This window comes from Dreissena polymorpha, chromosome 4, assembly GCF_020536995.1.
Source record: "Dreissena polymorpha isolate Duluth1 chromosome 4, UMN_Dpol_1.0, whole genome shotgun sequence".
Lineage (NCBI taxonomy): Eukaryota > Metazoa > Mollusca > Bivalvia > Myida > Dreissenidae > Dreissena > Dreissena polymorpha.
The window spans coordinates 572,233-591,603 of record NC_068358.1 but is presented as its reverse complement, the minus strand read 5'-3'; the positions used below and the strand labels follow the sequence as shown (position 1 = coordinate 591,603).

At 36.8% G+C, this 19,371-nt stretch overlaps 1 protein-coding gene across 6 annotated transcripts in view; it reads left to right on the top strand.

Annotated features, from left to right (window-relative positions):
- Window positions 1-390: 390 nt before the first annotated feature.
- LOC127879882 (uncharacterized) overlaps window positions 391-19,371 on the top strand; it is a 232,349-nt gene continuing 213,368 nt past the window's right edge. For 2 of the 6 annotated variants that reach the window (XM_052426957.1, XM_052426958.1), the window contains exons 1-2: window positions 391-4,391; window positions 4,957-5,092. In XM_052426957.1, the coding sequence (XP_052282917.1) occupies window positions 1,134-4,391; window positions 4,957-5,052 (3,354 nt within the window). In that variant the 5' untranslated portion in view covers window positions 391-1,133 and the 3' untranslated portion in view covers window positions 5,053-5,092. Of the gene's footprint in view, window positions 4,392-4,956; window positions 5,093-5,532; window positions 5,686-13,074; window positions 14,738-19,371 lie in introns of those variants that run through there. The other 4 variants (XM_052426959.1, XM_052426955.1, XM_052426954.1 and 1 more) reach the window with 4 other exon arrangements.

The window sequence follows — 19,371 nt, the reverse complement described above, 5'->3', positions numbered from 1 at the left end:
TTGTGCGATTTTTCCAACTTTTTTATTTATGGTTATAATTTTTTCAAACTTGTAATTCATGATTTATGTTTTCTTACTTTTAAATGCTCCTTACTTTTACATGATTTGACTGCATCTTCACCTACAACACTTTTGTGTTTTTATTCCACTCAAATCCTATTCCTGTCACTTCATAATCCATCATCTACTCTATCCATATGCATGTGTGTGGTAATCAGTCCCTTGATGCACAGTGGCTGCACAATGAGTGTGCGCGGCTGTCCAAGGTGAGCCAGAAGACCAAGGAGAACCAACAGAAGATGTACTCTAAGATGTTCTGGGGCTCCAATCCACCACCTGTCAATGAGCTACAGAAAGAGACACCTGAACCAAGCTCTGTGAGTTCATTGTTCGAGTTTCAAAGAATTTTTTAGCGTAGTTTTGCCAACCTGTTAGTAGGAGATAGGGATTGGACAATATACATTAAAAGACTTGATTGAAAATATTCTTTTTATGAGGTCAAGGGAATAAGAATCAATAATTTACAAACAACCAGCAAATTTTCTTTATATTTAATGATTTTTCCCTGATATTACCCTATAAACCACAGACAAGTATAAAGTAAATGTCAACTGGTAATTCTCTTAAATATTAATAATGCCATGAATATTAACTTAAAGGTTAAGTATTTTACATACATTTGCAAACACCACCCATGTGTCATGAATTGCCAAAATAAAATTGTGTATGTAAAGAAAGTATGGTGTTAATTTTCTTAAAATACTCATTTGTGATCTCTATTTTTTCCAAACATAAATGGTAAGAATTTTTTTTTTAATTAATGTAGATCTAGTAATTATATAGGATAATCAGATATATATGCACATTATAAAAGCGGTATGTATACAGTTATTGATTTGGTTGGGTTTATATGCATGTATTGGCGAATGACAATACAACCTTGCAATAATTTATGAATGCTCAGAACTTACTTGTATAATGCAAATCCGTGTATAGTGCTGTCTTGTGACTTGGACCCCGTCGCTCGCATTATATTTGAGTTACAGTGTATATGCTGCTGGTTTAAGGTTGAGCTGTTGTCTGCACAAGAATGTTGTCACATATACAATTATTATACACCCATTCCTTGATTTATGATTTTTTTCTGCTTTTATTTCCTTTCATTTCTAGTTTTTATTATCTTGCTTTTCTTTTCTTTCTTTATATCACATTTTTCTTCCTTCATCTTTCTATCTACTTCCTTCTCACACCTTTCCCCTCCACAGTCTCAGAATGCACACTATTCTGCAAAACCATCAATGGCTGAAGCAAACACTGACCAAGCCTCAGAGGACATCGATCAATTCTATGCCAATCTCGAAGCAATGTCCAAAGCAGGTCAATGTTCAGGATCTTACCCAAATGTGCCCTTCCTTCCTGCCGATGAATCCTCTGGAGAATCAATGGAGCAGTTCTTGCAACAACTGGGAGCCATGAGAAACACCCCCTTAGGCATGGAATTGCTCAAGGGCGTGATTGGCGCTGCTCTTGATGCTAGCCATGCAGAGGATCCAAAGCTTAGAGATGAGATCAAGGATGAAATCTTTGGCAAGATCTCTGATGCAATTGACCAGGGGCAGTTTCCAGAAAGTGCAAGTGGAAACCCTTTCATTGGAAATGTTGCCAATGAAATGAAGCAAGAATCAGAAGCTGCTATCAGCAAACAAGCTTTAAAGAAAACTGTGAACTGCTCCACACCAGCCACTGCTTACAAAGATCCACTGCCAAAGGAAACTGTGGACTGCACCACAACAGCCATGGCTGACAAAGATCCACTCCCAAAGGAAACTGTGGACTGCACAATAACAGCCATTGCTTACAAAGATCCACTGCCAAAGGAAACTGTGGACTTCACAACAACAGCTACTGCTTACAAAGATCCACTGCCAAAGGAAACTGTGGACTTCACAACAGCCACTGCTTACAAAGATCCACTCCCAAAGTTAACTGTTGACTATACAACAGCCACTGCTGACAAAGATCCACTCCCGAAGGAAAATGTGGACTACACAGCAACAGCCACTGCTGACAAAGATCCATTGCAAGAGAACACTGTGGAGGGTAAAATAACAGCCAATGCTGACAGAGATCTTCTACCAGAGGAAACTGTGGACTGCACAACAGCTACTGGTGACAAAGATCCACTGCCAAAGGAAACTGTTGACTGCACCACAACAGCCACTGCAGACAAAGATCCACTTCCAAAGGTAACTGTGGACTGCACAACAACGGCCACGGCTGACAAAGATCCACTTCCAAAGGAAAGTGTGGACTGCACCACAACGGCCACTGCTGACAAAGATCCACTTCCAAAGGTAACTGTGGACTGCACCACAACAGCCACTGCTGGCAAAGATCCTCTGCCAAAGGCAACTGTGGACTGCACCACAACAGCTACTGCTGACAAAGATCCACTTCCAAAGGTAACTGTGGACTGCACAACAACGGCCACGGCTGAGAAAGATTCACTTCCAAAGGAAAAAGTGGACTGCACCACAACAGCTACTGCTGACAAAGATCCACTGCCAAAGGAAACTGTGGACTGCACAACAACAGCCACTGCTGACAAAGATCCTCTGCCAAAGGCAACTGTAGACTGCACAATAACAGCCACGGCTAACAAAGATCTACTTCCAAAGGAAATTGTGGACTGCACAACAACAGCCACTGATGACAAACATCCTCTGCCAAAGGAAACTGAGGACTGCACAACAACAGCCACTGCTTACAAGGATCCACTGCCAAATGAAACTGTGGTCTGCACGACAACAGCCGCGTCTGACAAAGATCCACTTACAAAGGAAACTTTGGATCGCACAACAGCCATGACCGACAAAGATCCACTTCAAAAACTATCTTTGGACTGCAAAACAACAGATGGCATAGATCCACCCCCTAAAAAAATTGTGGAGTGGAAATCAACAGCTTACAAAGATCCACTTCCAAGGAAAATTGTGGGCTGCAGCACTACAGCTGACAAAGATTCACCCCCAAAGAAAACTGTGGAGCGCACCACTACAGCTGACAAATATCCACTCCCAAAGAAAACTGTGGAATGCACCATATCAGCTTACAAATATCCACTCCGAAAGAAAACTGTGGAAGGAGAAACAACAGCTGACAAAGATCCACCCCCAAAGAAAACTGTAGACTGCACCACTACAGCTGACAAAGATCCACGCCCAAAGAAAACTGTGGAATGCACCACATCAGCTTACAAATATCCACTCCAAAAGAAAACTGTGGAGTGGAAAACAACAGCTGACAAAGATCCACTCCAAAAGAAAACTGTGGAGTTAACCACTACAGCTGACAAAGATCCACCCCCAAAGAAAACTGTAGACTGCACCACTACAGCTGACAAAGATTCACCACCAAAGAAAACTGTGGAGTTTACCACTACAGTTGACAAAGATCCACCCCCAAAGAAATCTGTAGACTGCACCACTGCAGCTGACAAAGATCGGCCCCCAAAGACAACTGTAGACTGCACCAATACAGCTGACAAAGATCCACCCCAAAAGAAAACTGATGAGTTTACCACTACAGTTGACAAAGATTCACCCCCAAAGAAAACTGCAAACTGCACCACAACAACTGACAAAACAAATGTTCCTAAAACATTTGCTGGGCCAAATGGAAGCAACACTTTCAAGGAAAGAACCCCAAATGCTGGATACTTTACTGAAGATGGCTGCCATATGGTAAAAATGGATGATCACACCTACATCATCCCACCAGATGATTATGCTCTACTCTACCAGCAAAGCAGGGGCATGAACATCGTCACAAAGACCTTGGCAAACCAGCCAACGTCTACTGATGAGGCTTACTTTGAACTGCAGGCCCTATTTGCTGAAGAGTATCTTAAGTATCTAAAAGAAAAATGCAGGCTGTATCAACTAAAGCCTGAGACAATGAGTGGAGCACCAGTTATCTCCATCTCAACTGGAATTAAGAAACCCCACAATAAACCTGAAATAAAAGGATCCAAAAAACCTAAAAGAAAAGGAAAAGTCCTAGGTAATGGCAGCACTGCTTTGCAGGAACTGGAATCTGAGCAGAATGCTGTTGGTTCTGACCAGGACTCTCAAACCTCTGACCTTGATGATGTTGGCACAGATGTGGATTCTGTCAGCACAGATGTGGATTCTGTTGACACAGATGTGGATGCTGTTGGCATAGATGTGGATTCTGTTGGCACAGATATGGATTCTGTTGGCACAGATGTGGATGCTGTTTTCTTGAATCAGACTTACATTGGGACAGTTGTGGATGCTATTGGCCACAAGGATGTTACCACATTCTGTGAATCCGAATTAACTTGTGCAGAAGCCAACTCAGCACACAAGGTATCTTGTATACAAACGCTTCGTATTTGAACAACTCTTTTGTACACTTTTCTTTTTAATTCTTCATTTCTTTTCTGTACTGCTTTTTTTCTCATAAATAAATGGATTTCAAATAAAAAATGTATAAAATGATGTAGAACACTGTTTTTCAATTGTGTAAAGATTTCAACTTAACTAAATACAACAATGGAATTCATATTTTCTCTGCATTACTTAACTTATGAAACAAGTTATATATATCAATATTTATTGACCTCATTTATTGACCTTTTATATAAGCCACGTTCTGGGAAAACTTGACTTAATGCATGTGCCTACAGTGTCGTCCAAGATTAGCCTGTGCACTCTGAACATGCTAATCAGGGACAACGCTTTCCAAATAAGCTGCATTTTCGCTAAGAAGGGACTTCCTTTTAAACGAAAACTACCATAAAAGCGAAGTGTTGTCCCTGATACATGTAAGCCTGTGCTGACTGTACAGGCTATCTTGGACGACACTTAACACACATGCATTTTGCCCAGTTTTATGAGAACAAGGTACATTTTATGCATCCGTGCCTCTCAGGTCTCCAGTTTCTGGAAGAAAGGAGGTCTTGGCCTGGTAGGAGCTGGTCTTGTTAGCCTCGTAGGTATCGGCATGTACCGGTACCTGAACCACTAGTCAACTCAACACTCATCCATCTTTCAACATCTATTTTTAAGTAAGTACATTTACTTGTGGTTATTTAACCATTAATTGCTTGTGGTTATGTTATCTTCATTTGTTTGAAAGGTAGCAATTACAACCACCATGTTTTCCTGGATATATTATGTACCAGTCAAGTATCATAGAAATATCCTCTAAAAGGTCTAAAAGTATCAATTGAACCAGATAAAGACTGATAGACATTATGTTGTTTTCACTTTATATATTTAAAGAATACTCTTACAAGCATTCCAGTTCTGTTACTTATGAGTTTGATATTTTAATGTTGTTGGTTCATTTTATGTTTAGAAATAGTTATTTCATCATTATTTGCCTAGCAATATTCATGTTGTATCATTATTTTCAAACTTCTGCTGTTCTCTTTCAATGCTGAGGTCTTCTAGATTTGTGATCTTTTTTATCTTCCTTTCCTAAAAATCTCTTTCTTCCTTTCAGATCTTATTTCTGAAAAAGCTGTCTGCCAAAAACTTCAAAAAAATATATAATTAAATCCCAGATTCTTTTTTTTTTGTAATTGAGACCATTAATGCTTTTCAATTTATTATTCTTTAAGAAAAAAAACACCTGATAAATACGTTATAAAGTTGAAATACAAAAAAAATGTTTAAAAAAAATAAAAAACAAAAAAATTTAAAAATTGTAAAAATTCAAAAAATCTTTTACTTATGCTTGTTATTGTTCATTTGTTTTTAATCTCAAATTATTTGTTTTTGTTGTTGTTTTCACTTAACTAAATAAATTTTTGTTTGTGCATTTACATAAAAATTAGAAAATATTTTAAGAATTTTTATATGTTCATTTCAATGTTTTATTTTGTAAGCAAAATACGTTATGAAATTAAATCATTCAAATAAATAAAAAATGTTAAAAAATATAAAAATATAAAAAAAGTTTAAAATTGTAAATTCCCAAAAAAAATCATTTGTTTTTATGTTAAATTATGTTTGTTTGTTGTTGTGTTTTTTTTGTTTTGTTTTTCACTTAACAAAATAATTTGTTTGTTTGTACATTAACATAAAAACTACATATTATTTTCAGAATTTTTATTTTGGGGAGTTCGGCGCAAGACCTTTTGAAATTTTGGTCAAATTTTATAGAAAAAAAGGCTCACTTCCAAGCATAATTTCATTTGATTAATTCTTTTATAAATATCACTCAAACTACATTTAGCTTGACACAATGAATATATGTATAGTCCATGTGATGCCATCTCTATGCATTTTATTTGATGTCATCTCAGTTACTATGTATTTCATTAAATTTCATCTCGCTTACAGTGAATTTAAATGTATGTCATCATAATGTCATCATTATATGTTTCATGTAATTTCATCTCAATCACCATGTGTTTTGTGTAATGTCATCTCAATATTATATGTTTCATGTAATGTCATATCAATCACTATGTGGTTCATGTAATGTCATCACAATCACTATGTGATTAATGTAATGTCATCTCAATTACTATGTGGTTCATGTAATGTCATCTAAATCACTATGTGGTTCATGTAATGTCATCTCAATCACTATGTGGTTCATGTTATGGCATTTCAATTACTATGTGCTTCATGTCATGTCATCACAATCACTATGTGCTTCATGTAATGTCATCTCAATCACTATGTGCTTTGTGTAATGTTATCTCAATCAATATGTGCTTTGTGTAATGTCATCTCAATCAATGTGCTTTATGTAATGTCATCTCAATCACTATGTGCTTTGTGTAATGTCATCTCAATCAATATGTGTTTCATGTAATGTCATCACAGTCACTATGTGATTCATGTAATGTCATCTAAATCACTATGTTTTTCATGTAATGTCATCAAAATCACTATGTTTTTCATGTAATGTCATCTAAATCACTATGTGTTTCATGTAATGTCATCTCAATCACTATGTGTTTCATGTAATGTCATTGCAATCACTATGTGATTCATGTAATGTCATCTCAATCACTATGTGGTTTATGTAATGTCATCTCAATCACTATGTGTTTCATGTAATGTCATCCCAATCACGATGTGTTTCAAACAATGTCATCGCAATCACTATGTGTTTCAATTAATGTCATGGCAATCACTATGTTCTTAATGTAAAGTCATCTCAATCACAATGTTCTTCATGTAATAACATCATACTTGGGAAGACCAGGTTCTCATCTAGATCAATCTTAATGCTCCATCCGGTTGGGCCGTTAGGAATTGAGGTTATCCGTGTCTGCTGTCTATGTGCAGTTTCACCCGGCTTTATTTAGTTGATTATATGTTGTCACAAGATTCTACTGCGTTCCTATTTCCTTTCTTGTTCAAGCCAGTTAGCCACCTCTCTGATGACGTTGTCGTGATGCTATCTGTATCTTCCTTGTGACAGAGCTGCAGGGCAGCAAGAAAGGACATGTTTTAGAGTGACAGGACAATCACAAAGTTTGCATTCCGGATCTGGTATAAGCCTCTAATGGCAGAGGGTTGCGGGGGATGGTAGGAGGTCATGGACTGACCTGAGGAGGAAGGAAAGTATGATGGAGTCGTACTTCCAGATGTCGTCCCAGGTCAATTTTCTGTCTAGTATATTACATGTTATCCATGCTCCCTGTGTTACCATTTCTATCGCTCTAACTTGTCTCTTGATTTCTTCTGCCCTCCTGACTTCTGCCTGGATCAAGGTGCACCTCTCTTTCTTGTCTGATCTGCATTACAGAAGGGGTTTTGTAGCTCCCTATCCCCTGACGTCCGACAACAGTTAAACCTACAATTTCTTCAACCTTGAGCCAATTCCAGTCAATCTGAGAATTTCCTCAAGCAAAGAGGCATTGTAGGATTGACTGTTGTCCAACATTATGGGATTGGAGAAACAAAATCACTTCTGTGAAGTAGAGCAGACAAGAGGGAGCAGTGAGCCATGATCCAGGCAAAAGTCAAGAGGGCAGAAGAAAACAAGAGACAAGAGAGCGATAGAAATGGTAACACAGGGAGCATGGATAACATGTAATATACTAGACAGGAAATTGACCTGGTACGCCATCTGCAAGTATGACTCCGTCAGACTTTCCTTCCTCCATATGTCAGTCCATGACCTCCTACCGTCCACTGCAAACCTCAGCTGTTTGGGACTCATACCAGATCCTGAATGCAAACTTTATGATCGTCCCGGCACTCAAGAACATGTTCTTTCTTGCTGCCCTACAGCTCTGTCACAAGGAAGATACAGATGGCAGCACCACAACGTCCTCTGAAAGGCGGCTGCCTAGCTTAAACAAGAAAGGAAAAAGGAACCCAGTAGTGCCCAGTGACAACATCTAATCAACCTATGAAGCCGGGTGAAACTGCAGAGAGACAGCAGACACAGAAAACCTCAATTCTCAATAGCACAACCAGATGGAGCATGAAGGTTGACCTTGACAAGAAGCTGGTCTTCCCAAGTATTGTACAGAAAAACCTCAGGCCCGACATCGTGCTATGGTCAGAGGCCGGGAATATGACCCTTCAATAATCCTAATTTTTCAACATAAATGTTTTCCACACTCTAGTCTAACATAAACAAAATTAATCTTGTCATCATCAAACTTGTTGAATGTCATTTCATACATAGCATTGTACTTTTTACATCTATGCACCTAGCAGTTAAGTTTTAAAAAGCATTTACAACCCTAGGGCTAGATTTTTGACATAACATTAACATACCTAACAATAGAGTTTTTTAGTGATATGTACATCTCTAACATTCGATTTTTAGTTACACACCTAGCTATTGAGTTTTAAGTGGCATTTACACACCTAGCACTACAGTTTTGAGTGACATTTACTCACCTAGCACTAGATTTTAAAGTGACACGTACTAACATGGCACTAGATTTTTTAGCAATATTTACACACCTAGGACTAGAATTTAAAGTGGAACTTACACACACAGCACTACTGTTTTGAGTGTCATTTACACACATAGCACTAGATTTTTTAGTGACATTTACACACATAGCACTAGATTTTTTAGGGACATTTACACACATGGCACTAGATTTTAGTGTGACATTTACACACCTAAGACTAGAATTTTAAGTGAAATTTACACACACAGCACTACTGTTTTTATGGACATTTACACACAAAGCACTAGCTTTTTGAGGGACATTTACACACTTAGCACTAGATTTGTGAGTGACATTTACAGACTTAGCATTAGTTATGAGTGACATTTACATATGTAGCTGAAGAGTTTCGAGTGTCATTTACATACATAGCACTTGAGTTTTTATTTACATTTACACACTAGCACTAGAGTTTTTAGTGCATTTACCCACCTGACACTAGAGCTTTGAGCAACATTTACTCCTAGCACAAGGTTTTTGAGCGACATTGACACAATAAGCGTTACTGGTTTTAGTGACATTATACCTTTTAGCATACTAATTTTAAACAGCAAACTTTTTTTCTTGGTTTGTAAATAGCATTTATTTAAAATGACATTCTTTAATAGTGTTAACCCTTTTAACAATTAATATTACTTATGATTACAGGAGTTCTCTATTTTGTAATGAAAACCAATCATTTTTAGCTCATCTATTTTTTGAAAAAAAATTATGAGCTATTGTCATCACCTTGGCGTCGGCGTCGGCGTCTGCGTCGGCGTCCGGTTAAGTTTTGCGTTTAGGTCCACTTTTTTCAGAAAGTATCAATGCTATTGCATTCAAACTTGGTACACTTACTTACTATCATGAGGGGACTGGGCAGGCAAAGTTAGATAACTCTGGCGTGCATTTTGACTGAATTATGTGCCCTTTTTATACTTAGAAAATTGAAAATTTTGGTTAAGTTTTGCGTTTAGGTCCACTTTTTTCAGAAAGTATCAATGCTATTGCATTCAAACTTGGTACACTTACTTACTATCATGAGGGGACTGGGCACGCAAAGTTAGATAACTCTGGCGTGCATTTTGACAGAATTATGTGCCCTTTTTATACTTAGAAAATTGAAAATTTTGGTTAAGTTTTGTGTTAACGTCCATTTTATTCCTTAAGTATCAAAGCTATTGCTTTCATACTTGCAACACTTACTAACTACCGTAAGGGGACTGTGCAGGCAAAGTTATGTAACTCTGACTGGCATTTGGACGGAATTATGGGCCCTTTATACTTGAAAATTTGGTTAAGTTGTGTGTTTTGGTCCACTTTACCCCTAAAGAATCATAGATATTGCTATCATACTTGGAACACTCGCAAACTATCATAAGGGTACAGTAAAAGGACAAGTTGCATAACTCTGGATGTCATTTTTACGGAATTATGGCCCTTTTTTGACTTAGTAACTTTGAATATATGGTTAAATTTTGTGTTTCAATCCACTTTACTTCTTAAGTATCAAGGCTATTGCTTTCAAACTTCAAATACTTTCATGCTATCATGAGGTTACTGTACCTGGCAAGTTGAATTTTACCTTGACCTTTGAATGACCTTTACTCTCAAGGTCAAATTATTAAATTTCTCTAAAATTGCCATAACTTCTTTATTTATGATTAGATTTGATTGATACTTTGACAAAACTACTCTTACCTGACATACCACAATAGACTCCACCCAAACCATCGCCCGTGCCCCCCCCCCCCCTATTTTTTTTTTTTTTTTTTTTTTTTTTTTTTTTTTTTTTAAGATCATCTCACAAATGACCACCACACCCTCACACTATACCCCCCCCACCCCACCCCCTCCCCAATTTTTTTTTTAAACGGTTAAAAAACAAAACTATTGATTTTGATTATTTTATGTTTGAAATACCGTCCAACCATCGCACCCAAGAATCCCCCCCCCACCCCCCCCCTCCCCCCACCTGAATCCCCCCCCCCCCCCCCCCTATTTTTTTTTTTTTTTTTTTTTTAAGATCATCTCACAAATTACCACCACACCCTCTCACTATACCCCCCCACCTCACCCCCACCCCCATTTTTTTTTATGAAACGGTTAAAAAAACACAAATATTTATTTTTATTATTTTATGTTTGAAATTTGAAATACCGTCCAACCATCGCACCCAAGAATCCCCCCCCCACCCCCCCCCCACCCACCCCCCCACCCCCTATTTTTTTTTTCCGTTTTTTCGCATTTTTGGAAGAAAATGTAATAAATGTCCACACCCCCACACAATGCACCGCTCTTCACTCCACCCCTCCCTCCTTTGTGATTGAAAATGAGAGTCCCTTCACCTTTAAAAAGAAAATAGATGAGCGGTCTGCACCCGCAAGGCGGTGCTCTTGTTTTACAATGTAGTGTGTAGTTTTTTTGTAGAGCTAGCAAGTGAGCCTTTTAATTCATTTTCTTCAACGAACACATTTTGAAATAATTCATGCAATTATTTGTTTTTGTTTTATATGTACAGTTCATTTTTCTTTTCATCTTTTTTTCATGTTTATTTTTCTTTTCATCTTTTTTTATGTTTATTTTTCTTTCCATCTTATTTTCATGTTTATTTTAGTTTTCATCTTTTGTTCATGTTTATTTTTCTTTTCATCTTTTTTCATGTTTATTTTTGTTTTCATCTTTATTTCATGTTGTTTTTTATGTTGGTAGCCTGTTTTGACTATTTTATATATAATCTTTGTATGTTTGGTATATTAGCGTCATCATCATTTCCTCAGTTCAATAGATTTTTGTAACATTTTGTTTCATGTTTTGAACATAAGGTGAATACATTTTGAATCTGGGATTTACTTTCTGGCAGAAACTGAAAATTCATGTGTATCAAACAAATAAAAAAATTGTATTTTCTGTATACTCTTGTGTTGTCTTCTACTCCTTTCTTGTCTTTCCCTCTGCTTTCTGTTTCTGCTGTTGAAATTTCATTTGACTTCCAATTGGACTCTTGGAAAATATGTCTTAATGCATATGCGTGAAGTGTAGCCTGTGCAGTCCCCACAGGCTGATCTGGGTTGACACTTTCAGCCTTCACTACATTTTTCTTAAAGAGACTTCCTTTAAATTAAAAATTCTTCAAAAGCGCCAAGTGTTGTCCCTGATAAGCCCGTGCATACTCCACAGGCTTATCTTGGATGACACTACCCAAATGCCTTAAGCATGCTTCTGCCAGAAACTGGCTCAATTATAATTATGATGGGAGCATTAAGATAAACTGTAAGACTTACACAAAGGAACATTAATATAAACTTCACACTTGTAACACAATTGAGTTTTTTTAACAGAATTCTTTATAATACAGTAATATAAATATTTGGACAAGTACACAGCTGTCAAACCTTATGGGACAAGCCCATAGTTCATGAACTTGTTTGGAGTCTAGAGCACTAATTGTTAAACACAGGATTCAACAGAGCTGCAAATATATTAACCCTTTTAGCGCTGGAACGGAATTTCGAAGGCCTTTGCAAACAGTTTGGATCCAGATGAGACGCCACAGAAAATGGCGTCTCATCAGGATCCAAACTGTTTGCTATTCTGATAGTATTCTTTGAAAAAAATCAAAGAAATGGCTAATTTTAGAAAATCAGCAGACGACATTTTAGCTGTCGACAAATTACCCAGCATGCAATGGGTTAATGCCATATTGTCCATAAACATAAAAAACCTTGCTGTTTGAAAATGGTGCTTTATGCATGTGTGTAAAGTATCCTCCTTTATTAGCCTATGTAGTCTGCAATTAGGAATAACACTTTCCGCCTAAACTGAATTTTGCTAAGAAGAGACTTCCTCTAAAGAACCAGCGGAAAGTTTTGTCCAAGTTAAGCCTGTACACAGGCTACTCAAGGACGACACTTTTCACAATTCATTATGCCCCGTTTTCCAAGAGCACCGCTCATACAGTAAAATGTTAGCATACATGTTAAATATTTTTCTCCCTTTTCTTCGGCTTGGCCTTCTGTTCTTCCTGCACTTGCTTCTCTTCACATTATTCAGAAAATTGTTCCTAGGATATATGTTTGGCCAGTAATTTTGACATTTTACCTAATATGATTTACTTTACTAATGTGTAGAAATTCCTGCAGCATGGTGAATATGGAAGGTAAAGAATACAGCAGGGTGCAGATGGACAACTCCAATAGTAATTGTAATATCTTTTACTCCCTTGTGAAAGAATTTATCATTGAATGATGAACAAACCATGTATAATAATACAAGTTTATAGGAATTTAAAACATGGGGAAGCAGGCAATTCATTAAGACCACAATCATCTTCATACAATTGTGTGCTTGTCACACATTAAAAAGTAACTGTCCCTAATTTAGAGCATACATTATGGTCTGATTTTGAAAAGACCGCCTATAGTTACTTTGAATTATAATTCTTGTGAAACAATCATATTGCCAAAACATAATTATGTCTTGTTTGCCAAGAATGAGAACAAACCGCGTGCTTAAGTAATTCTTTACTATATACATGTATGTTGGAAATGAATGAGATATTATTGATGTATATTGTGCTATACATTTTCAAGACAATTTACATTTAAATTCATGTTCTCTCACAAAGTGGTTGTTATAGAAGTATCTTGCCATAAATATTATGCACCAAGATTGTTCACAGATTTTTGCCACAACATGGGTTACCACTTGGCCATTATTCAGAGAATGTTCAACACTATGTAAGAAACACGGATATTTTCCAAAGTAAATAAAGTGTTCCACAAACTTGATTAACACGAGTATGTATTTCGTCTATTTTGATTGATGATAAACCAAAAACCTAATATTGAATCTATGTTTAACATATTCCTCTTAGTAATGCGAGTTATAATGTCACTTTGAATACAATGTTAAAGTTGTATTAATCATTTTTTAATTGGTTTGAAATTGTCACACTGTGGGCAAATTAAGTCCCTTGAATGTGTTCTCCATTCAATATGTTTCAGATATTGAGAGTATTATTTGTATCAATCATGATAAAAATCAAACTGTTATTAAAATGTTGTTTAGACACTAGTGTACCTACTTTCATTATGTACTGTTTAATTTTGTTTATATTCTTTAAAATATTTTAAAGGAATCTATGATCACATACTTGTATCAGATCATATGTAGCCATCACTGAACATGCAGACAATGGTAAAATTTAAAACTCATAATGTTTTATGGCAATATATTGCAATTTAACATTTCTCTACTTATTAATGTAAACTAATTTTTGTTACTTAATAAACACATAAGATGTGCTTATAGTCCCACTTGATGTGTTTCTTTTAATATTTGGGCAATGCTCTGTGAAAAAGGGGTTTAATGCATGTGCGTAAAGTGTCATCCCAGATTAGCCTGTGCAGTCTGCACAGGCTAATCAGGGATGACACTATCCGCCTAAACTAGATTTTTGCTAAGAGACTTTCTTTAAACAGAAAATATCACAAAAGCAGAAAGTGTCGTCACTTATTAGCCTGTGCGGACTGCACAGGCTTATCTGGGACGACACTTTTCACACATGCAGTACACCCGTTTTAACAGAGCACGGCTAATTTAGATACAGCTGGAATAAGTGTAAGTACTTGGTACTGGTATACCAGCTCACCAGGAAGAATGTGTGATGGTTGTAAGGATAAAGTACACTATTGTTGTTAAACAATTGTTAATGTGTTGTGTTGTAAATAGCTATTATTGTAGAACTGTGTGTATAATTGAAAGTACCGGGTAAATACAGACAATAAACAACATTTTGTTAGTCTTTAATTTGAATTACCAAAACATGAGTTCATATATGATTAAATTGATAATTGGTACTAATAAATTAAATATCAATATTGAAGAATTGCATTTCAGCTGTATGCTGCATTCAAAAAAAATCCATACATGACACATTTTGTTCCATATGGAGCTTGCACTGATATGATGATTGAAGCTGCTATAATATCATTGATGATGAAGAGGAAAATTGTTTGCTATATCAAGAATACGATACTCATCCAATGCAGTCAAATGAGCTTCCATAGCTAATGATACTGATAGTTAAACAAATAATATATGATAAAAAAAATCACTTTTTGACAAAAGCCCTTCTGAAAATTAATTGAGTATTACTTGGTATGTGAAAGAATAATTGCTTTTTTTCAGTTGTGCCAAATTTGCTTCATATGGTTTATGCAGTAACTGAATTAAATGTAATAGACATTGAAAATAATCATACACTAACATTTATTAATTTAGTTAAATAGGAAACAAATTGGGAAAAACTGTTAATGTTTGAACACCATTAAACAATTATGAGCATGTATGGGGATTAAAGCAATGTTCTGCAAGAGTTGGATGCTCCTTCCATGGCACGCAAGTCATTCACATCAGGCCATGCTGCCATGTATGCATGGCTATGTTTAAAGGGACCTTAATCAGGAACAAGTGGATCAATGCATTTGAAAACTGTGATTTTCACATTCACTCTTCATCGATGTGACATACTATTCTAATTTAAGTGCTTGAGAAATTTTAATGTAGTATGCTCCACAAACTTCCCATTTTATATCATAGGTAATGGGAGCTATATAGGAGCCACTTTGTCGGTCTGTCGGTTGGTCTGTCCCAAAAATTTCATCCCATCTTCACCAAACTTGGTCAGAAGTTGTATTTAGATGATGTCTAGGTCAAGTTTGAATATGGGTCATGCCGGGTCAAAAACTAGGTCACGGTGTCACTTAGTGCGTTTTGAACTGTAAGTTTGTCTGCACCATAACTATGTCATTTATCGTTAGATTTTAAAATGACTTGATACATTTGTTCACCATCATGGGACAGTGTGTCATGCGAAATAAGTACGACGATATCTCCAAGGTCAAGGTCACACTTGGAGTTGCACATAAATGAGCTTGTCTGGGCCATAACTTTGTCATATATTGTGAGACTTTAAAATCATTTGGCACATTTGTTCATCATCATTGGACGGTGTGTCATGCGAAAGAATTACGTCAATATCTCCAAGGTCAAGGTCACACTTTGAGTTCAAAGGTCTAAAAATGAGCTTTTCCGGGCCATAACTATGTCGTTGATTGTGAGATTTTAAAATCATTTGGCACATTTGTTCACCATCATTGGACAGTTTTTCATGCGAAAGAATTACTTCGATATCTTCAAGGTCAAGGTCACACTTTGAGTTCAAAGGTCAAAAATGGCCATAAATGAGCTTGTCTGGGCCATAACTATGTCGCTCATTGTGAGATTTCGAAATCATTTTGCACATTTGTTCACCATCATTGGATGGTGTGTTATTCCAAAGATTAACGTTGATATCACCAAGGTCAAGGTCACACTTTGAGTTCAAAGGTTAACAAGAGCACCGCTTAATGGGTTTTTTTTTTTTTAGGTCATAGTGACCTTGACCTTTGACCTAGTGACCCAAAAATGGGTGTGGCATTGAGCTAGTCAAGGTGCAGCTACATACGAAGTTTCAAAGTTGTAGGTTGAAGCACTTTGATTTTAGAGGCAATGTTCAAAACCTTGACAAAATGTAAAGGTTTTAGCACAAAGCGACGACACGACGACTGACAAGAGCTGGCTATGACAATACCTCGAGTTTTCTTCAAAAACAGCCGAGCTAAAAATGGCCATAAATGAGCTTGTCCAGGCCATAACTATGTTGTTCATTGTGAGATTTTAAAATCATTTTGCACATTTGTTCACCATTATTGGACGAGGTGTCATGCGAAAGAATTACGTCGATATCTGCAACGTCAAGGTCACACTTTGAGTTCAAAGGTAAAAAATGGCCATAAATGATCTTGTCCAGGCCATAACTATGTCATTCATTGTGAGACTTGAAAATTACTCGGTACATTTGTTCACAATCATTGGACAGTGTGTCATGCGAAAGAACACGTCGATATCTCCAAGGTCACACTTTGAGTTCAAAGGTAAAATGGCCATAAATGATCTTGTCCGGGCAATGACTATGTCATTCATTGTGAGATTTAAAATTACTCAGTACATTTGTTCACAATAATTGGACAGTGCGTCATGCGAAAAAATTAACCTTTGATATAGTGACCTGAAAATCAATATGGGTCAACTGCGAGTCATGATCAATCTACCTATCAAGTTTCATGCTCCTAGGCATAAGCGTTCTTGAGTTATCATTCGGAAACCATTTTACTATTTCGGGTCACAGTGACCTTGACCTTTGACCTAGTGACCTGAAAATCAATAGGGGTCATCTGCGAGTCATGATCAATGTACCTATAAAGTTTCATGATCCTAGGCATAAGCGTGCTTGAGTTATCATCCGGAAACCATTTTACTATTTCGGGTCACTGTGACCTTTGACCTAGTGACCTGAATATCAATAGGGGTCATCTGCCAGCCATTATCAATCTACCTACAAAGTTTCATGATCCTAGGCATAAGCGTTCTTGAGTTTTCATCCGGAAACCATTTTACTATTTCGGGTCACTGTGACCTTTGACCTAGTGACCTGAAAATCTATAGGGGTCATCTGCGAGTCATGATCAATCTACCCATCAAGTTTCATGATCCTAGGCCTAAGCGTTCTTGAGTTTTCATCTGGAAACCATTTTACTATTTAGGGTCACTGTGACCTTGACCAATGTACTAATGAAGTTTCATGATCCTAGGCCCAAGCGTTCTTGAGTTATCATCCGGAAACCACCTGGTCGACAGACCGACCGACATGTGCAAAGCAATACACCCCCTCTTCTTCGAAGGGGGGCATAAAAATGGCCATAAATGAGCTTGTTCGGGCCATAACTATGTCATTCATTGTGAGATTTTAAAACGACTCTGTACATTAATTTTGTTCACAGTCATTTGACAGTGTGTCATGCAAAAGAATTCAAGAGTTCAAAATGGCCATAAATGATAATGGCATAATAATTCAAAAAAATCGCCATAAATAAGCTTCTCTTGTTTTGTGAAGACAGCATGCAAAATACTCTGTGTCAATGCAGCATGTGGGGCATGTAGGTATACGTAATATCTGTGACAAAGCTCTAGTTTTATATGGTGGCTATGCCCTGCCCATCACTTAGTTTAAGGGCTTATAACTCTGGAATAAGTGGATCTTTGCATGTTAAAATTATGTCTTGCACTTCTACACTTCATCGTGATGACATTGTTCAAGTTTCAAATCTATCACTTGACACATGGAAGTAGTTTGCTTCACAAATACATAACATTTATGCAAATAGGCAAATCAGAGGTCAAGCATTCTCGTGTCCATGTATTTAAAAACAAGATGGCCAGTAAACATTCACCTCAGTTCACTTACACCAACTGTTGAACACTTAGCATGGTGAGCTAGTTTTCGACCCAACTTGACCACATTCAAGTATGGCCTACATATAGCCAAGATAAATATTTTGACAAAATGTTATCAAGACGGAGTAATAACTCAGGCCAATAGAGTGGTAACAACATTATTTAAACTTTTGAGTTTGTTACATAGTTTTTGGATGCAACCGACCCACATATAAACTAAACCAAGATATTGACAAAGTATACATTCTGACCAAGTTTTATCCAGCTTGAGTTATAAATGTTGCGTCTGGAATAATTAAGTTTTGTAAACATTTTAACTAAAGGCCGTGGTTCTAGTCGTACATGCCCCAGATTTGGACTTGTTCTACATATTATCCAGATAAACATTCAGAAACTGTTTCACCTGTTATAACCTAGTGATCAAGTTTCATCAAGATTTTGTTATAAATGTGGTCGCAAAGTTTTCTAAGATTTGTCCTGACTCAGACTCTGCTTAAATATTTTCAATATAAACATTCTGACTAAGTTTTATCAAGATTGAATAAATTTAACTCTTCCAAGATATTATTGGGATGAATCTTCTGACCAAGTCTCATGAAGATCAGACAGTAAATGTGGCCTTTAGAGTGTTAACAAGATTTTACTATAGCCATACACGTATATAGCCATATAAGGAAAAATGACCCACCCTTTGGCAGCCATGTTTTTCAAGCAAAGGTTACCATTTTTAAACTCATCCAAGATATCATTGGGACAATTCTTCTGAGCAAGTTTCATGAAGAACGGAATATAAATGTGGCCTTTGAGTGTTAACAAGGTTTAACTACAGCCATATATGGAAAAATGCCCCGCCCCCTGGCAGCCATGTTTTTCAACCAACCAGCATCATTTTCGAACTCGTCCAAGATATTATTGGGATGAATCTTCTGACCAAGTTTCATGAATATCAGAAAATAAATGTGGCCTCTAGAGTGTTAACAAGATTACTATAGCCATATAAAGCCATATAAGGAAAAATGCCCCGCCCCTTGGCAGCCATGTTTTTCAAGCAAACGTAACCATTTTCGAACTCATCCAAGATATCATTG